The following is a 17,569-nucleotide window of genomic DNA, read 5'->3' as shown; positions in this document are numbered from 1 at the left end:
CATAAATTAGCATGCTCTGTTATGATCATGATAGTACACACGATCAGTAACTCAGATTAATATTTTCTTCAGACCCAATACTTAGAAAAGTGGGTATATGAAATGAGTATGGTTAACATGAAATGTGTATGGTTAACATGAAATGAGTATGGTTAACATGAAATGTGTATGGAATGTTTAGGATGAGAGTACAGTGAAGTATGTTATAGTCTCCCAAATATTGTCATGTGTATGTGCTTTGAAAAACTGAATAAAAATATAAATTAAAAAAAGAAGAAGACCCTAACATCTATGAAGAGTATTTGATTCTACCATATCTGAGTCTTGAGAAGAAGATTTTTGAAATTTCAGTCAATTCAACCCTTTTTGGCCCCGCCCCTCAGGCCCCTGGGGGCTTTGGACTAAACCGGCAACTATTTTTGTTGACCTTTGTCCATGGAAGGTTCCTGCAAAATTTCATTGAAGTTGGATCAGTGGTTTTGGAGAAGAAGTCGAAAAATTTACGGACGCACGGCGACAGACAAAAGGCGATCGCAATAGGTCACTTGAGACTTTGTCTGAGGTGACCTAAAAATCTGACAGACACTATTTAGATTTTGTTTTCCAAGCCATACCTAGCTACAAGTACTTACTTGGCATAGTCCTTCCATTCCCTGTTCAGCACCAATGTAGTCTGAGACTCTTCCAGAAACTTCTTTCGAAGTCGTACTACAGCACATTGAATATTCTTGGCCATCACATCTCCTAGGGGGGCTGTTTGAGTGGTTAATTGTGGGTACCGAAGCTGTTCAAATTCTTTGACACCTGTATATTAAATTAAAGAATCATGACCTAAATCAAATTCACAAGAGGTAAAATGTGAACTAATCAAGATTTAATTAAATTAAATTTAAACAACAGTCAATTCTAGTTGATGAGTTAGATCAGGTGGGTTTTTTTGGGCTCAGTTTTACAGCCCAATACAGGCTGTTTCCCCTAGCTAAAAAGTGCCTTATTTTCCCAAAATTACCAAAAAATAAGATATGTATTCCCAATTTCAATACTAAAAAATAACACTATTTTTTCCGAATTTATAAAGGAACGGGTTGTTGTAAAATTAAGGTAAAACAAGAGGCCCATGGGCCTTAACGGTCACCTGATTTATGTAAAAACTGATGTTATCGATGTTGCCAAATGAAAAAGAACTCATTTTGTAACAAAAGTAACTTGAACTTCATGTCATGCAAAAGAAGTGTGAAAGATGTACTATGTACAAATAGTGGTTCTGTCAATCAGCTGAATTTTGGTAAAGCACCTTAAGACCCTTCCTTCTATGAAGAGTATTTGATTCTACCATATCTGGATCTTGAGAAGAAGATTTTTGAAATTTTAGTCAATTTGACCCTTTTTGGCCCCAACCCTCAGACCCCTGGGGACCATATAATTCACAATTAAACTATAGTAAAGTTTGCCCCCTCCCAAGGGGGAAACGTGATACCCCCGGGTCATGAAATTCACAATTTTGGTAAAGCACCTTAAGACCCTTACATCTATGAAGAGTATTTGATTCTACCATATCTGGGTCTTGAGAAGAAGATTTTTGAAATTTCAGTCAATTCGACCCTTTTTGGCCCCTCTTATCAGTCCTGGGGAGGTCAGTCAGGGCTGATATGTGCATACTATCAAACTGCTACCTAATACTGATAATGCTAACCTAAATTGAATTACTTCCAATGGAAATTAAACAAATGTAGGTCCAAAATGTGATTTCCCTATATAAACTAAAGTAAACTTTACCCCCTTCCCAGGGGAAAACGTGAGACCCCAGGGTCAAGAAATTCACAATTTTGGTAAAGCACCTTAAATTAAGACCCTTCCATCTATGAAATTTTTTGATTCTACCATATCTGGATCTTGAGAAGAAGATTTTTGAAATTTTTGTCAATTTGACCCTTTTTGGCCCCAACCCTCAGGCCCCTGGGGGCTGGGGACCATATTATTCACAAATTTGGTTGACCTTTGGCCATGGACGGTTTCTACAAAATTTTATTGAAATTGGTTCAGGGGTTTTGGAGAAGTCGAAAAATGTAAATTATTTACAGACGGACGACGCATGACGGAGACTTTGTCTCAGGTGACCTAAAAAAACCACTGTAGATTAATTCATTTGATCGACATCCTTTCATGTTTGCAGACATACCATTTTCTGTTCGTATCACTGTCCTCAACACATATCCAGAAAAGTGGAATAGTAGATTGTAGAACTTGTCCCCTCCTGGAGACATGAAATGAGAGGCAACAATTCTTGGCAGGTGAGTATCTGGTTCCGACTGAAATAATACCATTTGCAATTCTGAAAGAGTAGGAATATATTTTCCGACAAAATTACCATAGGTAAAATGCTGTGAACGAGCGGTAAGATTTTTAGACAACACACTCTTTTTATAAAACATTGAGTTCCCCTGGGTCAGCAATGCTTACCACCAAACTCGGTCAACATTCCATTAGCTTTTCTGTTCTAGTAGCATTTTAAAGGAATAGTTGCAATTGATGGCACATGACAAAAAGAAGGCACACTATGGTATAAGCTCACTTTGGCCAAGGCGAGTTTCATCTCCATTTTAACATACATGAAATACATTCCATTTTACAAAATCTTAAAGCAAATGGTCACCAAATATTGAAGATATTGCCTTGGAGGGTGTGACACCATTACCATATCCTGTCATCAGGTTGGTTTTATTTTGTTTAACTTCCTATTAACAGCTTAGGTTGTGACAGGGACAATAACAACTGTCATATGACCAACACCATTGCAAAGATGTAAAGCCTCAAAAGGAAATATCCATAAAAAAAAACATTTTTCCTTTTCTTGTATAACATACACTGTATATAAGAAGCAATTTCCAGTAGTGTAACAAATTTAAAATATGTCCGTGATATGTCCGGCTTGGTTCCTCGATGCAATATAATACAAACGGCCCATATCTGCAACTGTAGATTTTTTGAGGTTTGACCAGTGGTGGACATCGGTCAGGGAGCTATAACACATACAGCCCATCCACTGGTCAGTACCAAGCCTCATTACAGTTCTGTTTAATAGTAATTTTATATATTTGTTATGGCAAAAATACTTGTCTCGTCAAACATGGTATGTTGGACTAGCATAATCCATCAAGAATAAGCCAATCCAATTTATAATATTTAAATAAATTCTGTAAAGTGAACACCTTTCTATTCCTCTCAAACATATTGGTCTTTTTAGCCTGTTGTGTTTGGTGTCTTTACTTAAGTACATCACACGCATTTCTATTCAACTTTGTAATGTTTGAATCAATATGCAGCCCTTTTTTGTTTTTATACATGCGCAAATACAGGATAAGTTTAACAACTTCATTGCTTGAACTGCGACACCTTGTCAGCGATTTTAAAGATATGGCTCATATATAATTTAGTGCAAGAATATTTGAAATTTTGGCAAAAATTCTGGTGCCAATTTTTTAAAAAACTGGTTTGAACCCTGCATTCTGGATTACTTTTATAATTTTTCACTACATTGTAACTTTTTGTTCGTGTACCACTCATGCCTGATTACCTTCGCAATGTTTCACTACAATGTAACTTTTTGTTCGTGTACCACTCATGCCTGATTACCTTTACAATGTTTCACTACAATGTAACTTTTTGTTCGTGTACCACTCATGCCTGATTACCTTTACAATGTTTCACTACAATGTAACTTTTTGTTCGTGTACCACTCATGCCTGATTACCTTTACAATGTTTCACTACAATGTAACTTTTTGTTCGTGTACCACTCATGCCTGATTACCTTTACAATGTTTCACTACAATGTAACTTTTTGTTCGTGTACCACTCATGCCTGATTACCTTTACAATGTTTCACTACAATGTAACTTTTTGTTCGTGTACCACTCATGCCTGATTACCTTTACAATGTTTCACTACAATGTAACTTTTTGTTCGTGTACCACTCATGCCTGATTACCTTTACAATGTTTCACTACAATGTAACTTTTTGTTCGTGTACCACTCATGCCTGATTACCTTTACAATGTTTCACTACAATGTAACTTTTTGTTCGTGTACCACTCATGCCTGATTACCTTTACAATGTTTCACTACAATGTAACTTTTTGTTCGTGTACCACTCATGCCTGATTACCTTTACAATGTTTCACTACAATGTAACTTTTTGTTCGTGTACCACTCATGCCTGATTACCTTTACAATGTTTCACTACAATGTAACTTTTTGTTCGTGTACCACTCATGCCTGATTACCTTTACAATGTTTCACTACAATGTAACTTTTTGTTCGTGTACCACTCATGCCTGATTACCTTTACAATGTTTCACTACAATGTAACTTTTTGTTCGTGTACCACTCATGCCTGATTACCTTTACAATGTTTCACTACAATGTAACTTTTTGTTCGTGTACCACTCATGCCTGATTACCTTCGCAATGTTTACCAGCCAGTTGTGACATGTTCTGCGGAACTGTTGTTCTTGTTGTTTATCAAGTACAGGCCAGCAGTCTCTACAACATCAACACAAGTATATTAAAGGCCAGGGTAACAGACTAGCAGCTTCTGTTAATATCATTGGTTTGAAAAGATTCTGTACAGCAGTAAGATATTGAATATAAAAGTGATTACTAGAGAAAGGGGCTCCAGGATCATGAAACGGTCATAAACTTGAGTAAATGTTTCAAATGTTGATAAAAATCGTGGAAATCAACATTTTGTGAAAAAGTCCATTTTACAACAAGAACACATACAGACAATGTATAGGTAAAATTGTATTTCATTAAGAAAATATAAATAAATAAGCAACATTCAAAACTTGAGTCTAAACTTTTTCATAATCCTGAGGCCAGATGTCAATAAAGATGCCTTGTCTAACACATACCACCTATTACCTAATGATGATTACCTGGGTATGTGTGGTGTAAAGGGGGGTGGGACAACTCAATACCTAAGGTTTGGATTCAGTTGGGATCAATAGAAACCACCCATTAACTTAATTATCAATCAATAAATGGGTCAGTTATTTTACCAATAAATATTGTAATCATGAGCCATTTAAATGCTTTGTAAAACATTTCGTTTAAATGACGAGTGTGGCAGATCCTATGTGACTTTAATACATTTCAAAATACATCACAGACACCAATTAGAAATTAAAATATTGCACTATGTCACATTATATCATAAATAATTCTGCATGCTATTTGAGCTTTTGACTATCAATTAGGACTATCGGCATCAATAGCCACTAATGGTAACGTATCATAATCAATCAACAAGTGAGTGGACTTTTCATCTGATTTTCTATCATTATCAATCTACAAGTGAGTGGACTTTTCATCTGATTTTCTATCATTATCAATCAACAAGTGAGTGGACTTTTCATCTGATTTTCTATCATTATCACTCTACAAGTGAATGGACTTTTCATCTGATTTTCTATCATAATCAATAAGACTAATAGAATCTTCCCCTACCTTGAGGGTGTGACAGAGAAATCTCAAACCGGAGGGGTGATGTTTTTTGGTTGTCACCCCGAGGATTGGAGATTTCTCTGTTACACCCTCAAGGTAGGGGATGATTATTTTGCTCCCATCCTATTATTTCAGTCACAGCTCCACCGACAGTAGTCTGCCATATTTGTAGATAAAAACACATGTGGGGTATGCATATCGCTAAAACGGGAGACACACCTGTGAATGGTGGGAGAAATCACTATCCATACCTGAACTCCTCTCGGCACATTATTGGATTTAGTTTGTTGAAAAGGAAAAAAAGCACCACTTCAGCTCCTTTCTTGTTTGGAAGATTGAACATGTTTCTGAAAAATGCAAGAGTTAACTCTCAGCCTCATACAAAATATAAATAATGTTTAATGATCAATATCAACAGAACCAAAAATATTAAAATACTAATTATATAGAATTAACCTGCAGCGTGTGCAGGAACATGATAAGCATTCTTTGTTTTATATACTGATCTAGCCAAAATCAAGTAAAGATTATACGATTAAGTCCCTAAATATTTGGTAGCACTAATGGTTAATATATAGTAACTAATGAATTTATGTTATTATAATCCTAGAAACATTTGTGTACATGTATTCATTTCAGCTCAAACTTTTCTAGCTCAAACTTTACTATTGTTGTTTATTTCTGACTAAGGTACAATGTAACTTGTGTCTGGACTTTGTTGCTGTGTTCCTTAACAATGAAAGCATAAATACAAGATGGGTGATAGTTAGCTGACAAACCATAACAATACAGTTCTGGATCTGACATACTTATTAAATGGTACACAGTACGAAGCTTCCATGGCTCCAGCATCAAACCCCAACAACTGCAGGTTGGTGAACAACATCTGCTTCACTTCCAGTGTGTCACCCATTTCGATAATTTCAGATGTCCAGTGTATGGATATATGTTGAAAATAAAGCTTTAAAAACTCATTTTCTATCCATCTAAATGGGGAAAAAAATCATAGAAATTATTAATTACACAGTAAAGAAGAGCAAATAGATCTAGAGCAATGCATATATAATGAATATACTTTTTTTATTTATCTCAAAAATACATAAAAAATGATTGCATGTAGTAGCCATTAGCCAATAATGCTTGAATTCATTCTGTCCTAAAATCTGATATTTATAATACTGGACAAGATCTTAGGGACTGGTCTTTTCCTTCTTAATTTTCTAGTATACTAGTAAAAGACTTTTCAGAAAATCTTGTCTCTATTAATTTATATTGTAACATTGATCTAGGGTCTACTGATGAAAGCCCTGTTAAATTATTTCTATAATGTGAGGAAAAGGGAAATCAAAGATGGAATCTTCAATATACAAATGTCATGTCCATTAAAACCATTTTCAATAGTACTAGTATATAGGGATTCCCATAAAAATCAACTACCATCGGGGATCGCCTCCCTTCGCCCATTTCATTCAAGCAACCAATGCAACCACTAATGAAATTCCTGAGTGCTACTGTAGTAACAAGTCTTTCTTTGTGTCGAAATATATTTCTAGTTTTACTAAATCTGCAGGTATCAAATTGCTATAGGAGTGCTGTAAAACAATGTTCAATGCACAATGAATATCTGTTATATAGGAGTCGCTACATTACATGTATGTTGCATACAATGCAAGTGTACAATTAACTGTAGCGGGGTGTGTTAAATATATGTGTTCGTCGACAGTATTAAGCTAACAGTGTAAGCACAGGGTTGTAAGCTTAATTCTATGGCATGTCTGTATGTTGTGTCTGTACTAAGTGTACCTGTGTCACCCTGACCTTTAATTTGTTGTTGTTCTCTGTTCACGTGTCCTGTCTGAGGTCGATGTTTTTGTCATGCATTGTCCGTATGGTTAGTTTAGGATTTCTAGATAGGGACTTAGTCGGGATGTCAGGGTTAATTAACGTCAGTTTCAAATTAAAGTTAGGTCATAGGCAATACGGGGGTCAGTCTTTACATATATTCGCACTGTTAGATAGGCCTAGGCTAGTGTTAGTTATGTTGTAAATTTTATATCCATCATTCTATGTTGTTAATAATAAATTGTTAATTGTATTTCAAGGCGTTTGTTTTCACTCTACAACAGTTACAAATTACCCATCAAACCTGGGTTGGTCTGCAGGGCGAGTCAAGTGCAGTTTGACGTACTGACAAACTGGGCCCAACACTCTCCTGTTACAAAATTGGTGCTGTTGACCCTCTCCATTCAAGGTAGGAGAACCCTTGGCGGGGGGGTCAAAGAACCTTGGTTGGTGTTAGAAAAAAGGGGGGAATAGTATAAAAGATGTGCAATGATTAGGTTGCCTTATAAGCATCAGCTATAGGGAATTTCCCTTTAGCTCAGTGGTAGAGCATCGGGCTGGAGAGCCAAGGGTCGCGGGTTCGAACCCCAGCGACGGCACTATCTTTATCACTATTTCTTGTCCTACTACATAACAAAATGCAACTCTTTTTTTCATCAGGGCGAAATCAAATCCAGTAACAATGCAAACCAATCAACTTGCAAAATTGGTTGAAAAAATTAAATCTTCCTATGTTTGAAATGGTTTGATTGATGCATTGGCAGAGATACATGGTTCCATCGATCCGTGTATGGAAAGTTTGTGGACATGCTCTGGTAAACAAGGAAACATGTTGTGAAGTGTGCACTAAACTCAGTGAGTTATGAGACACTCTTGAGGACGTTCCAACTATCTCCGCCCCATCAAAATTGCTCGGAAAAGCTTTTTTTAAAGAGATAGTTATTTTAATTTGGATGAATCTTAATATATGTGCATTATATTACTTTTATGAAACGATATTTCAGTAGAATAGAGATTTCTCTGAAATATGATAAAGGTTTTAAAAACGTCCTTCACATATTCATTTTTCAGAAGAATACCGGCCAGCCGTGTAGACTCAATCGTACTGGTACACTAATGAAAGTTGAACCAGAGCCCCCTCCCTCAAAATTACTATTCATTCATAAACAATCAGCATTATCACAGTAGCAAAACTCTAAAACAATTTCAAATCACACTACAGGGGGGGAATACATGTTACGTAAATATGATACAGTTTATGGTAGTTTTGTCGGCCACTATACCGGCTAGCCTAACGGGAGCTCTTGCTGAAAACAGGAACGAACTTGAACTCCGAAGTTTCAATGATGTCGGCGATTAATATGCAAGAAAACGGACGACACATTCTACTTAAATGTCTGAAATGATGCAATCTTGGGATTCCTACCGTATACAACTGTGTTGTATTGTACATTCAAATCGTGACAACGATACCAATCCATGCTTAAACGCTGCAAGTTTTAGAGTGATGTGACAAGGTGGCCATATTGAAAGTAGCCGCCAAGTTGGTTACCCGGATGTTAACAGGAAATAGTGTTCTGTGATAATCTTTACTTTTATATTTCTCAAGTATTATTCCCGAAAAAATAACTTGTATTATATTTTTACTACAAATTGTTTAGGATACTTTTCAACTATCTTGACTGACAAACTCTACATATATTTAGGAACTATTTGCATAATATATTATTTTTTTATAAAATAATTACCAGTATATCACTTTTGTTTACAGTCGCAACCAAAATGACAGCCACTTGTATAGATCTGACAATGATATTGTAAGGTAGCGAATAACCAACATAATGGAAGGTTTGTATGTTGTTAATATGCACTCATATGTAAAATGTATTCCTATAGAGTTCTGCATTCTAAGCCAATTTATAATGATTGGTTATTTATTTTTCCAGAAGGCAAAATAACCAAGGCCCTGCTGAAGACCAGAAGTGGGGAATTTGAACTGGAGAGCATACATTCCATTAATCTAAGAGAACTAGGTAAAACAATGGACATGTTCATATACAGTGCCTATTTACAAATCCTCACTGTCCTGTTCAACTTCAACGCATAAAACCTTGGTGCGTTACACAATCATTATTATTATATTGCATTGTCAATTGTTGTTTTCACAATTTTGGAGAAATTTAAGCATTTTTTTGTGCAATCATGATTTTTTGTACTTCATGAAACTCATAAAAATAATGTTATTTCTCAGGCATACGTATAAGTGGTAGACCAGTGCCAGTGGCCCCAAACTACCAATAACTACCAAAGCATAATGGAAGGACTATACCCCAATTTCCTAAATGGCTTCCATAAATAAATATATAAAAATAAATATCCATCCATTGGTGAACATGTTTCCCTATCAGATTTAATCAGATAAGTACTTCAAACATAACAATACTTGTGGACTTGTACAGCTACACATACAGTACTCATATGTTGTGTTTGTGCGGTCATCACACTTTGGTATATCAACACATGCATGTATCGGTGACATATTGTGTTTATGTTGTCATCACACTTTGGTATATCAACAAATGTACCAGTGACATATTGTGGTTGTGTTGTCATCACACTTCTTTGGTAATTAAAAACATGTATCAGTGACATATTGTGTTTGTGTTGTCATTACACTTTGGTATATCAACACATGTATCAGTAACATATTGTGTTTGTGTTGTCATCCCACTTTGGTATATCAACACATGTACCAGTGACATATTGTGTGTGTGTTGTCATCACACTTTGGTATATCAACCCATGCATGTATCGGTGACATATTGTGTTTATGTTGTAATCACACTTTGGTATATCAACACATGTATCAGTAACATATTGTGTTTGTGTTGTCATCCCACTTTGGTATATTACACATACAGTACTCATATGTTGTGTTTGGGCGGTCATCACACTTTGGTATATCAACCCACAGTACTCATATGTTGTGTTTGTGCGGTCATCACACTTTGGTATATCAACACAATTATCGGTGACATATTTTGTTTGTGTTGTCATCATACTTTGGTATATCAACACATGTATCAGTAACATATTGTGTTTGTGTTGTCATCCCACTTTGGTATATTACACATACAGTACTCATATGTTGTGTTTGGGCGGTCATCACACTTTGGTATATCAACCCACGTATCAGTGACATATTGTGTTTGAACCCACGTATCAGTGACATATTGTGTTTGAACCCAAGTATCAGTGACATATTGTGTTTATGTTGCCATCAAACTTTGGTATATCAACACATGTATCGGTGACATATTGTGTTTATGTTGTCATCAAACTTTGGCATATCAACACATGTATCGGAGACATATTGTGTTTGTGTTGTCATCACACTTCTTTGGTAATTAAAAACATGTATCAGTGACATATTGTGTTTGTGTTGTCATCCCACTTTGGTATATCAACCCACGTATCAGTGACATATTGTGTTTCTGTTGTCATCACACTTTGGTATATCAACCCACGTATCAGTGACATATTGTGTTTCTGTTGTCATCACACTTTGGTATATCAACACATGTACCAGTGACATATTGTGTTTATGTTGTCATCACACTTTGGCATATCAACACATGAATCGGTGACATATTGTGTTTGTGTTGTCATCCCACTTTGGTATATTACACATACAGTACTCATATGTTGTGTTTGCGCGGTCATCACACTTTGGTATATCAACACAATTATCGGTTACATATTTTGTTTGTGTTGTCATCACACTTTGGTATATATACCCACGTATCAGTGACATATTGTGTTTCTGTTGTCATCACACTTTGGTATATCAACCCACGTATCAGTGACATATTGTGTTTGTGTTGTCATTACACTTTTGTATATCAACACATGTATCAGTTACATATTGTGTTTGTGTTGTCATCACACTTTGGAATATCAACAAATGTACCAGTGACATATTGTGGTTGTGTTGTCATCACACTTTGGTATATCAACACAATTATCGGTGACATATTTTGTTTGTGTTGTCATCACACTTTGGTATAACAACACATGTATCAGTGACATATTGTGTGTGTGTTGTCATCACACTTTGGTATAACAACACATGTATCAGTGACATATTGTGTTTGTGTTGTCATTACACTTTTGTATATCAACACATGTATCAGTGACATATTGTGTGTGTGTTGTCATCACACTTTGGTATATCACCACATGTACCAGTGACATATTGTGTTTATGTTGTCATCAAACTTTGGCATATCAACACATGTATCGGAGACATATTGTGTTTGTGTTGTCATCACACTTTGGTATATCAACCCACAGTACTCATATGTTGTGTTTGTGCGGTCATCACACTTTGGTATATCAACCCACAGTACTCATATGTTGTGTTTGTGCGGTCATCACACTTTGGTATATCAACACAATTATCGGTGACATATTGTGTTTGTGTTGTCATCCCACTTTGGTATATTACACATACAGTACTCATATGTTGTGTTTGCGCGGTCATCACACTTTGGTATATCAACACAATTATCGGTGACATATTGTGTTTGTGTTGTCATTACACTTTGGTATATCAACACATGTATCAGTGACATATTATGTTTATGTTGTCATCACACTTTGGTATATCAACACATGTTCCAGTGACATATTGTGTTTGTGTTGTCATTACACTTTTGTATATCAACACATGTATCAGTTACATATTGTGTTTGTGTTGTCATCACACTTTGGTATATCAACACAATTATCGGTGACATATTTTGTTTGTGTTGTCATCACACTTTGGTATATCAACACATGTATCGGTGACATATTGTGTTTGTTTTGTCATCACACTTTGGTATTTAAACACATGTATCGGGGACATATTTTGTTTTTGTTGTCATCACACTTTGGTATATCAACACATGTATCGGTGACATATTTTGTTTTTGTTGTCATCACACTTTGGTATATCAACACATGTATCGGTGACATATTGTGTTTGTGTTGTCATCACACTTTGGTATTTAAACACATGTATCGGTGACATATTTTGTTTTTGTTGTCATCACACTTTGGTATATCAACACATGTATCAGTGACATATTGTGTTTGTGTTGTCATCACACTTTGGTGTTTAAACACATGTATCGGTGACATATTTTGTTTTTGTTTTCATCACACTTTGGTATTTCAACACATGTATCAGTGACATATTGTGTTTATGTTGTCATTACACTTTGGTATATATACCCACGTATCAGTGACATCATGCGTTTGAGTTGTCATCACACTTTGGTATATCAACCCACGTATCAGTGACATATTGTGTTTATGTTGTCATCACACTGCAGTTATATATTATTTGTTCTGCTATCAGGTTTGATAGATATATGTACGTTCCCTCGGTGAATCATTACACCACAGTGTCTGGTGTGTGCTAAAGTTGGATTTACCATGCTGTACATGTGTATAGACTTAACTTCAAGTCACAAACATGATCATTTCTACTTCAATTTCATGCATCACTTTTACAAGTGTTTCTGATTCTCCAATTGTACAGGTATTTCTGATCTTGGATGTATAGGGGAGTGCACTGGATTGGAGAGAGCCAACCTGTCCAGAAATGAAATCACAAAGCTTACCAAATTAGCAGGACTTACAAACTTGGCTATTCTAAACCTTTCTGCAAACAGAATCATGTCCCTGGGTGAGTTTCAAGTCTATACAGAAAATATGTTCTATTTTTGTGCCGAATTAAAATTGTATTTAAATTAATGACATTATCAAAATCAACACACATGTTAATCTTATTTTAATTTTAAAACTAAAGGTCAATAGATGAAAATATATATGAATAATTGAATAGTACTTTTACTTCTGTGAACAATGGTATAAATTACTGACAGTTGCTCTTTCTTTCCCTGCACAGAAGGATTACAGGCTCTTGATAATTTACAGTCGTTAAACTTGGCCGGAAATCTTATTGGTGGGTGAGTATGATTTTGTTTAGAACACTTCCCTGATATAATGGTTAATGGTGTAAACTAATAATTGTCAGAATGGAGCAGGTAAATTTTAAAGTACCTTTCGTTTGCCTGAAAATTTCATGAATTTTACAATTTGTTGTCTCATAATACCATTTCTAGTATTTTAAGCTTCACATGATCAGAGTAACGAGCTTGTTGATAATATGGCACTTACCGGTATTGTCAAAATTCACCACATAAAATAACAATCCAAAACTGTCAAAATCTCAAACCAAAAAGAGGTGAGCTAAAAATATAATATTGGAAATGGTCATTATAATTGAACTATATTGAGTTACAATATATATATATATATACATGTATACAAAACTCACCTATCAAGTTACAATGTGTAGATTATATTTATTGAGAACTGTCAGTTGGACTGTAGCTGTTTCTGACTTGTAAAAGTATTGTTAACTTCTGGATGAATAGAAACTTGACTACCGGTACTACTTGATTGTAAAATGTTATTATATTTTCTGTTTCAGTGTTGAAAACTTGAGGTGTTTAACAGGCCTAGATAAACTAGAAAGTCTTACAGTTAATGATAAAACACTGTCCAATCCCTTCTGTATTAATCAGGGATACAAAAAAGATATAGCAAAAATGTTTCCAAGGCTGCGGACCATTGATGGTAAGTGGTCAATATAATTATATATACTTTCTCTTCATTTTCCAACTTGGTTATTTAGTCTTCATTTCTCTTGGAATATAAGGCTACCACTAGTCTTCCTTATGTGTTGGGCTGTCTGCATTGTCTCGTCCAAAAGTATGTAGATGGTCTTCAGCAAACAACTGAGAGTTCTATGCTATGACTTGCCTAGACGACCCCCTCTACTTTTTCCCTTGAGATTTTGAATTAGGTGCCAAGAGTGGAATTGTTACTGGATAAATATATAAATATACGTGATGGTATAAGAAATGCAGACTGGTATACAATTATAGTCAAAATAACTACCATTTTCAAAAAAAATTGTGTTATTGAGCACAACAGATTGCCTGCAGTGACTTGTCAAAGATATTGCTGTAGGACATCTGATTGTGCATCCTAATCATGTTATCTGTGTGTTCTTATATCACACATCCAATTGATAGACTTTACTAAAGTGACCTATTATCATGACACAGTATGCTACAATAATGTACTAAGGTCGAAGCATCGTCTTAAACATTAAATGGTTGTGTTTCTATTCTAAGCAAAAGCTTTCAATGGGCTTTTATGAAACTTCATAAATGTATGTGTATGACTAGGGAGGACGCAGGATACCTTGCTGATATCTGTACTCTAGGGTCAAGGTCAAAGCAATAAGTCAAAATTTAAAATCATTTTTCCAAGTCAATTTTGTCTACCTGGGTATCTGGGCCTGGTAAAGTCACCTGGGTATCTGGGCCAGGTAAAGTCATTGTATTTTAATGCTTGTCCAGGCAACAACTAAATGAAGTCATTGATGAAACTTTATATATAATAATTTGAGGTTACCGCTTTATCACAACCTAGTTCGTAGGTCGTCTAAAACCGGTTCACAAATTATTATCCGTGGTTATAGGGCCTTTTGCAACCAGCCAATATCTTTCTCAACTCCCTTGGGAGCATACAGCTAGTATTCAACAATTCTAGCACTGTCCAACCACATACTCATTTACAGCTGAGTAGACTGGAACAAGCTGAGTTAAGTATCTTGTTGGAAGATACAACACAGTGCTGTTACATGACTCAAACCCCAACACTTCGGTCATAAGGTTGGCGTTGTATCATCAGTCTACCGTCAGTGCCATATAAATGTACATGTATTATAACTAGAGGTTATACCTTGACGGTCAAGGTCACCGTCAACATATCTGGATCACAATATCTGAACCATGTTAAAATGGTCAAAATGAAAGCTAGGGGTCATGTGATTATAATTCTAGATGGGAACATAGCTTCTGGAACTTCAATTTCAAGAATCCTATCACATCATGACACTATTTTTGAATGAAAAAAAATCACCTTTGTTTTGCTTTGCAATACTTCATTATTATTCTTTGACATGGATTGATCAAGACACTTTAGTCTGACTTTACACTCTCTTACATACATGTAAAATGCTTTAGAGCTGTTCTTTGTTCTACGGTGTATTTAACAGACACATTTTCTGTTACAGGAGAACGTTTACATGGTCGAGGAAGTGAAGTGTTTGAAATGTGCAAAGATATTGAAGAAGCCTTAGAAAGTAAATATAATTTACTATTATAATTTTTGAAATCAGAGATAATATGAAACATGCTATTAAACGGCTATCACTGTACTATAAATATTATCAAAATTTTGCACAAAAGTTTACAAGCTTATACTCCAGATTGCAAATGTCGAATCATGCTTCTGGTACAGAGAAAGCTAGCTTGTCTTTCATACAAGGGCTAGAAGATAAATGATATATTATCCCTTTGTGAAAATTGATATTTATTCACCAAGCTTGTAGATTAAATCTCTTGTTTCTCGTCACTCATATTATATCCCTCGTTATTTGTTACAGTGCGGTCCAGTAACAGTGGAGACACTAAACTCAGCAAGGTAGAAGAATGGCTCCCAGACAACTTCTGGACATTTTCCTCAAGAAAGTTTGACCAAACAAACTTAGCCGACGCAGATGAGCAATTGCAAGGTGAATTTGACTACACATTAAGAGTGGAATCCACATATCTTTAATGCAATGAAATAGTAGTCCGTCCTATTAGTCTTGTAAACAGTAGTTAAATGTAAATGAACATCTAATTATTAGCTTTAAATGCAGTAATAAGCATGAGTATCTAATCAGTTTTAATCGGTTTCTATTAGATTAGTTTATTTTCCAATACAGGATATGTATGATCCTCAGCATCAGACTCAAAAATGTTTTCAAAAAATGTTTTTAAAATACTTACGTTGATAGACACATATATATAATGTTTTTAAAATACTTACGTTGATAGACACATATATATAATGTTTTGAGTTTTCTCTGAAGTTATAAATTTGTAAATCATACAGTTGAGTTTCATTCTTGAAAGTTTGAAACTTTAAACTTGATTGCTATCCCTTTTAAAGATTATTTTAACAGCAGTAATTATTTTGGTATTTTCAGGTCTGTTATACTCCTGCCAGCTACTGAGTGAGAAGGCTGATGCTGCTCTATCTCCTGTACGGCCTACCTCCTCCAGTGGGGACAACTCTTGACAAAGGCAAAAATTAATAAAAGAAAAGTTAAAAGCAAATTCTCTCTTAATATTTTTCATTTCAACAACTGCACACAGCTTAATAGCAGTTCATAGGTGACAAAGCAAAAATCCCTGCTTGTGTTCGCTTCAGTTTCTCTAGCATTTATCATTAAACTTAGTATATGGATACATCTAGGGAAGGCAGAGTGTCACAAACAAAATCTAGGTCACAGTGACTTTTATTTGACATCTGACCTCAAAGAAGAAACATTTCACTTCTATTTTTTGTAGGTTCATCAAACTTAGTACATGGGTACATATGCATGTTGGGGAGACAGAGTATTGCGTACCAAAAATATATGTCACTGCAACTTATATTTTGGACCTCAGTCCAGAACAAATTATACCTGGAGAATTTCTCCTACGCTTTTTCAGGCACAAATGTTTTCGTTTTCTTACACTGAGTATTTGTTTACCTTTTACCACAAAGTGGATGCCAACTTAAATGTCAGAGTGATTTGATTTGATTACACAATAGATATGGCTCAAAATCACTTTGACGTACCAGGTACAAGGTATTCTGGTTTATGCAGTTTCTGTCTTTAATCTATTGGTATATTTCTAAATATCAGCGGTGATTTCCTGGACTGTACACGTAAAAGGCCAATTCTAGCCTTTACTAAAATTTCCTGTCAACATAAGGTAGTGCTATGAAATATATTTACTGATTTACCAAAACTGTTTGGGCATGTTAGTCAATAGGTAGACAAATGACATATAAGGCTATGCGGATCAGGTTCATTTAAATGGGAATACTTTCAATTTCAATTCACTGCATAGATTTATGAAGTACCAGTAATCGTATGATGAAAATGATTTAGAGTGTTATTTCAATTCTTTAAACAACAGGTTTTTCTAATCTCTGAGCCGAGTAATAAAGAGATTAAGAATTCACTTGTTTTCATTAAATATAAGCAAAGATAATATTGT

General features: G+C 35.2%; 2 protein-coding genes across 3 annotated transcripts in view; one reads left to right on the top strand and one right to left on the bottom strand.

Annotated features, from left to right (window-relative positions):
* LOC110456361 overlaps positions 1–8,915 on the bottom strand; it is a 25,066-nt gene extending 16,151 nt beyond the window's left edge. For both annotated transcript variants that reach the window (XM_021507046.1, XM_021507047.1), the window contains exons 1-6: positions 8,773–8,915; positions 6,314–6,490; positions 5,756–5,851; positions 4,460–4,541; positions 2,180–2,309; positions 633–804 (exon numbers count right to left, since the gene is read on the bottom strand). In XM_021507046.1, the coding sequence (XP_021362721.1) occupies positions 633–804; positions 2,180–2,309; positions 4,460–4,541; positions 5,756–5,851; positions 6,314–6,417 (584 nt within the window). In that variant the 5' untranslated portion in view covers positions 6,418–6,490; positions 8,773–8,915. The remainder of the gene's footprint in view (positions 1–632; positions 805–2,179; positions 2,310–4,459; positions 4,542–5,755; positions 5,852–6,313; positions 6,491–8,772) is intronic.
* Positions 8,916–9,117: 202 nt separating this feature from the next.
* Positions 9,118–17,505, top strand: LOC110456362 (leucine-rich repeat-containing protein 61-like). Its single transcript, XM_021507048.1, has 8 exons — positions 9,118–9,194; positions 9,293–9,379; positions 12,934–13,080; positions 13,303–13,363; positions 13,891–14,036; positions 15,547–15,615; positions 15,919–16,047; positions 16,507–17,505. Exons 1-8 carry the CDS (start codon positions 9,188–9,190, stop codon positions 16,596–16,598), a joined length of 738 nt encoding a protein of 245 aa, XP_021362723.1. The 5' UTR covers positions 9,118–9,187; the 3' UTR covers positions 16,599–17,505.
* The last annotated feature ends 64 nt before the right edge of the window (positions 17,506–17,569 follow it).

The sequence above is a fragment of the Mizuhopecten yessoensis genome, unplaced genomic scaffold (genome assembly GCF_002113885.1).
Source record: "Mizuhopecten yessoensis strain PY_sf001 unplaced genomic scaffold, ASM211388v2 scaffold8713, whole genome shotgun sequence".
NCBI lineage: Eukaryota > Metazoa > Mollusca > Bivalvia > Pectinida > Pectinidae > Mizuhopecten > Mizuhopecten yessoensis.
This window is presented reverse-complemented; position numbering and strand designations above follow the sequence as displayed.

Coding starts and splice junctions, on each gene's coding strand:
- LOC110456362 (XM_021507048.1), top strand. Junction 13,364..13,890: donor GCCGGAAATCTTATTGGTGG/GTGAGTATGATT, acceptor TTTCTGTTTCAG/TGTTGAAAACTTGAGGTGTT. Junction 16,048..16,506: donor CGCAGATGAGCAATTGCAAG/GTGAATTTGACT, acceptor TGGTATTTTCAG/GTCTGTTATACTCCTGCCAG.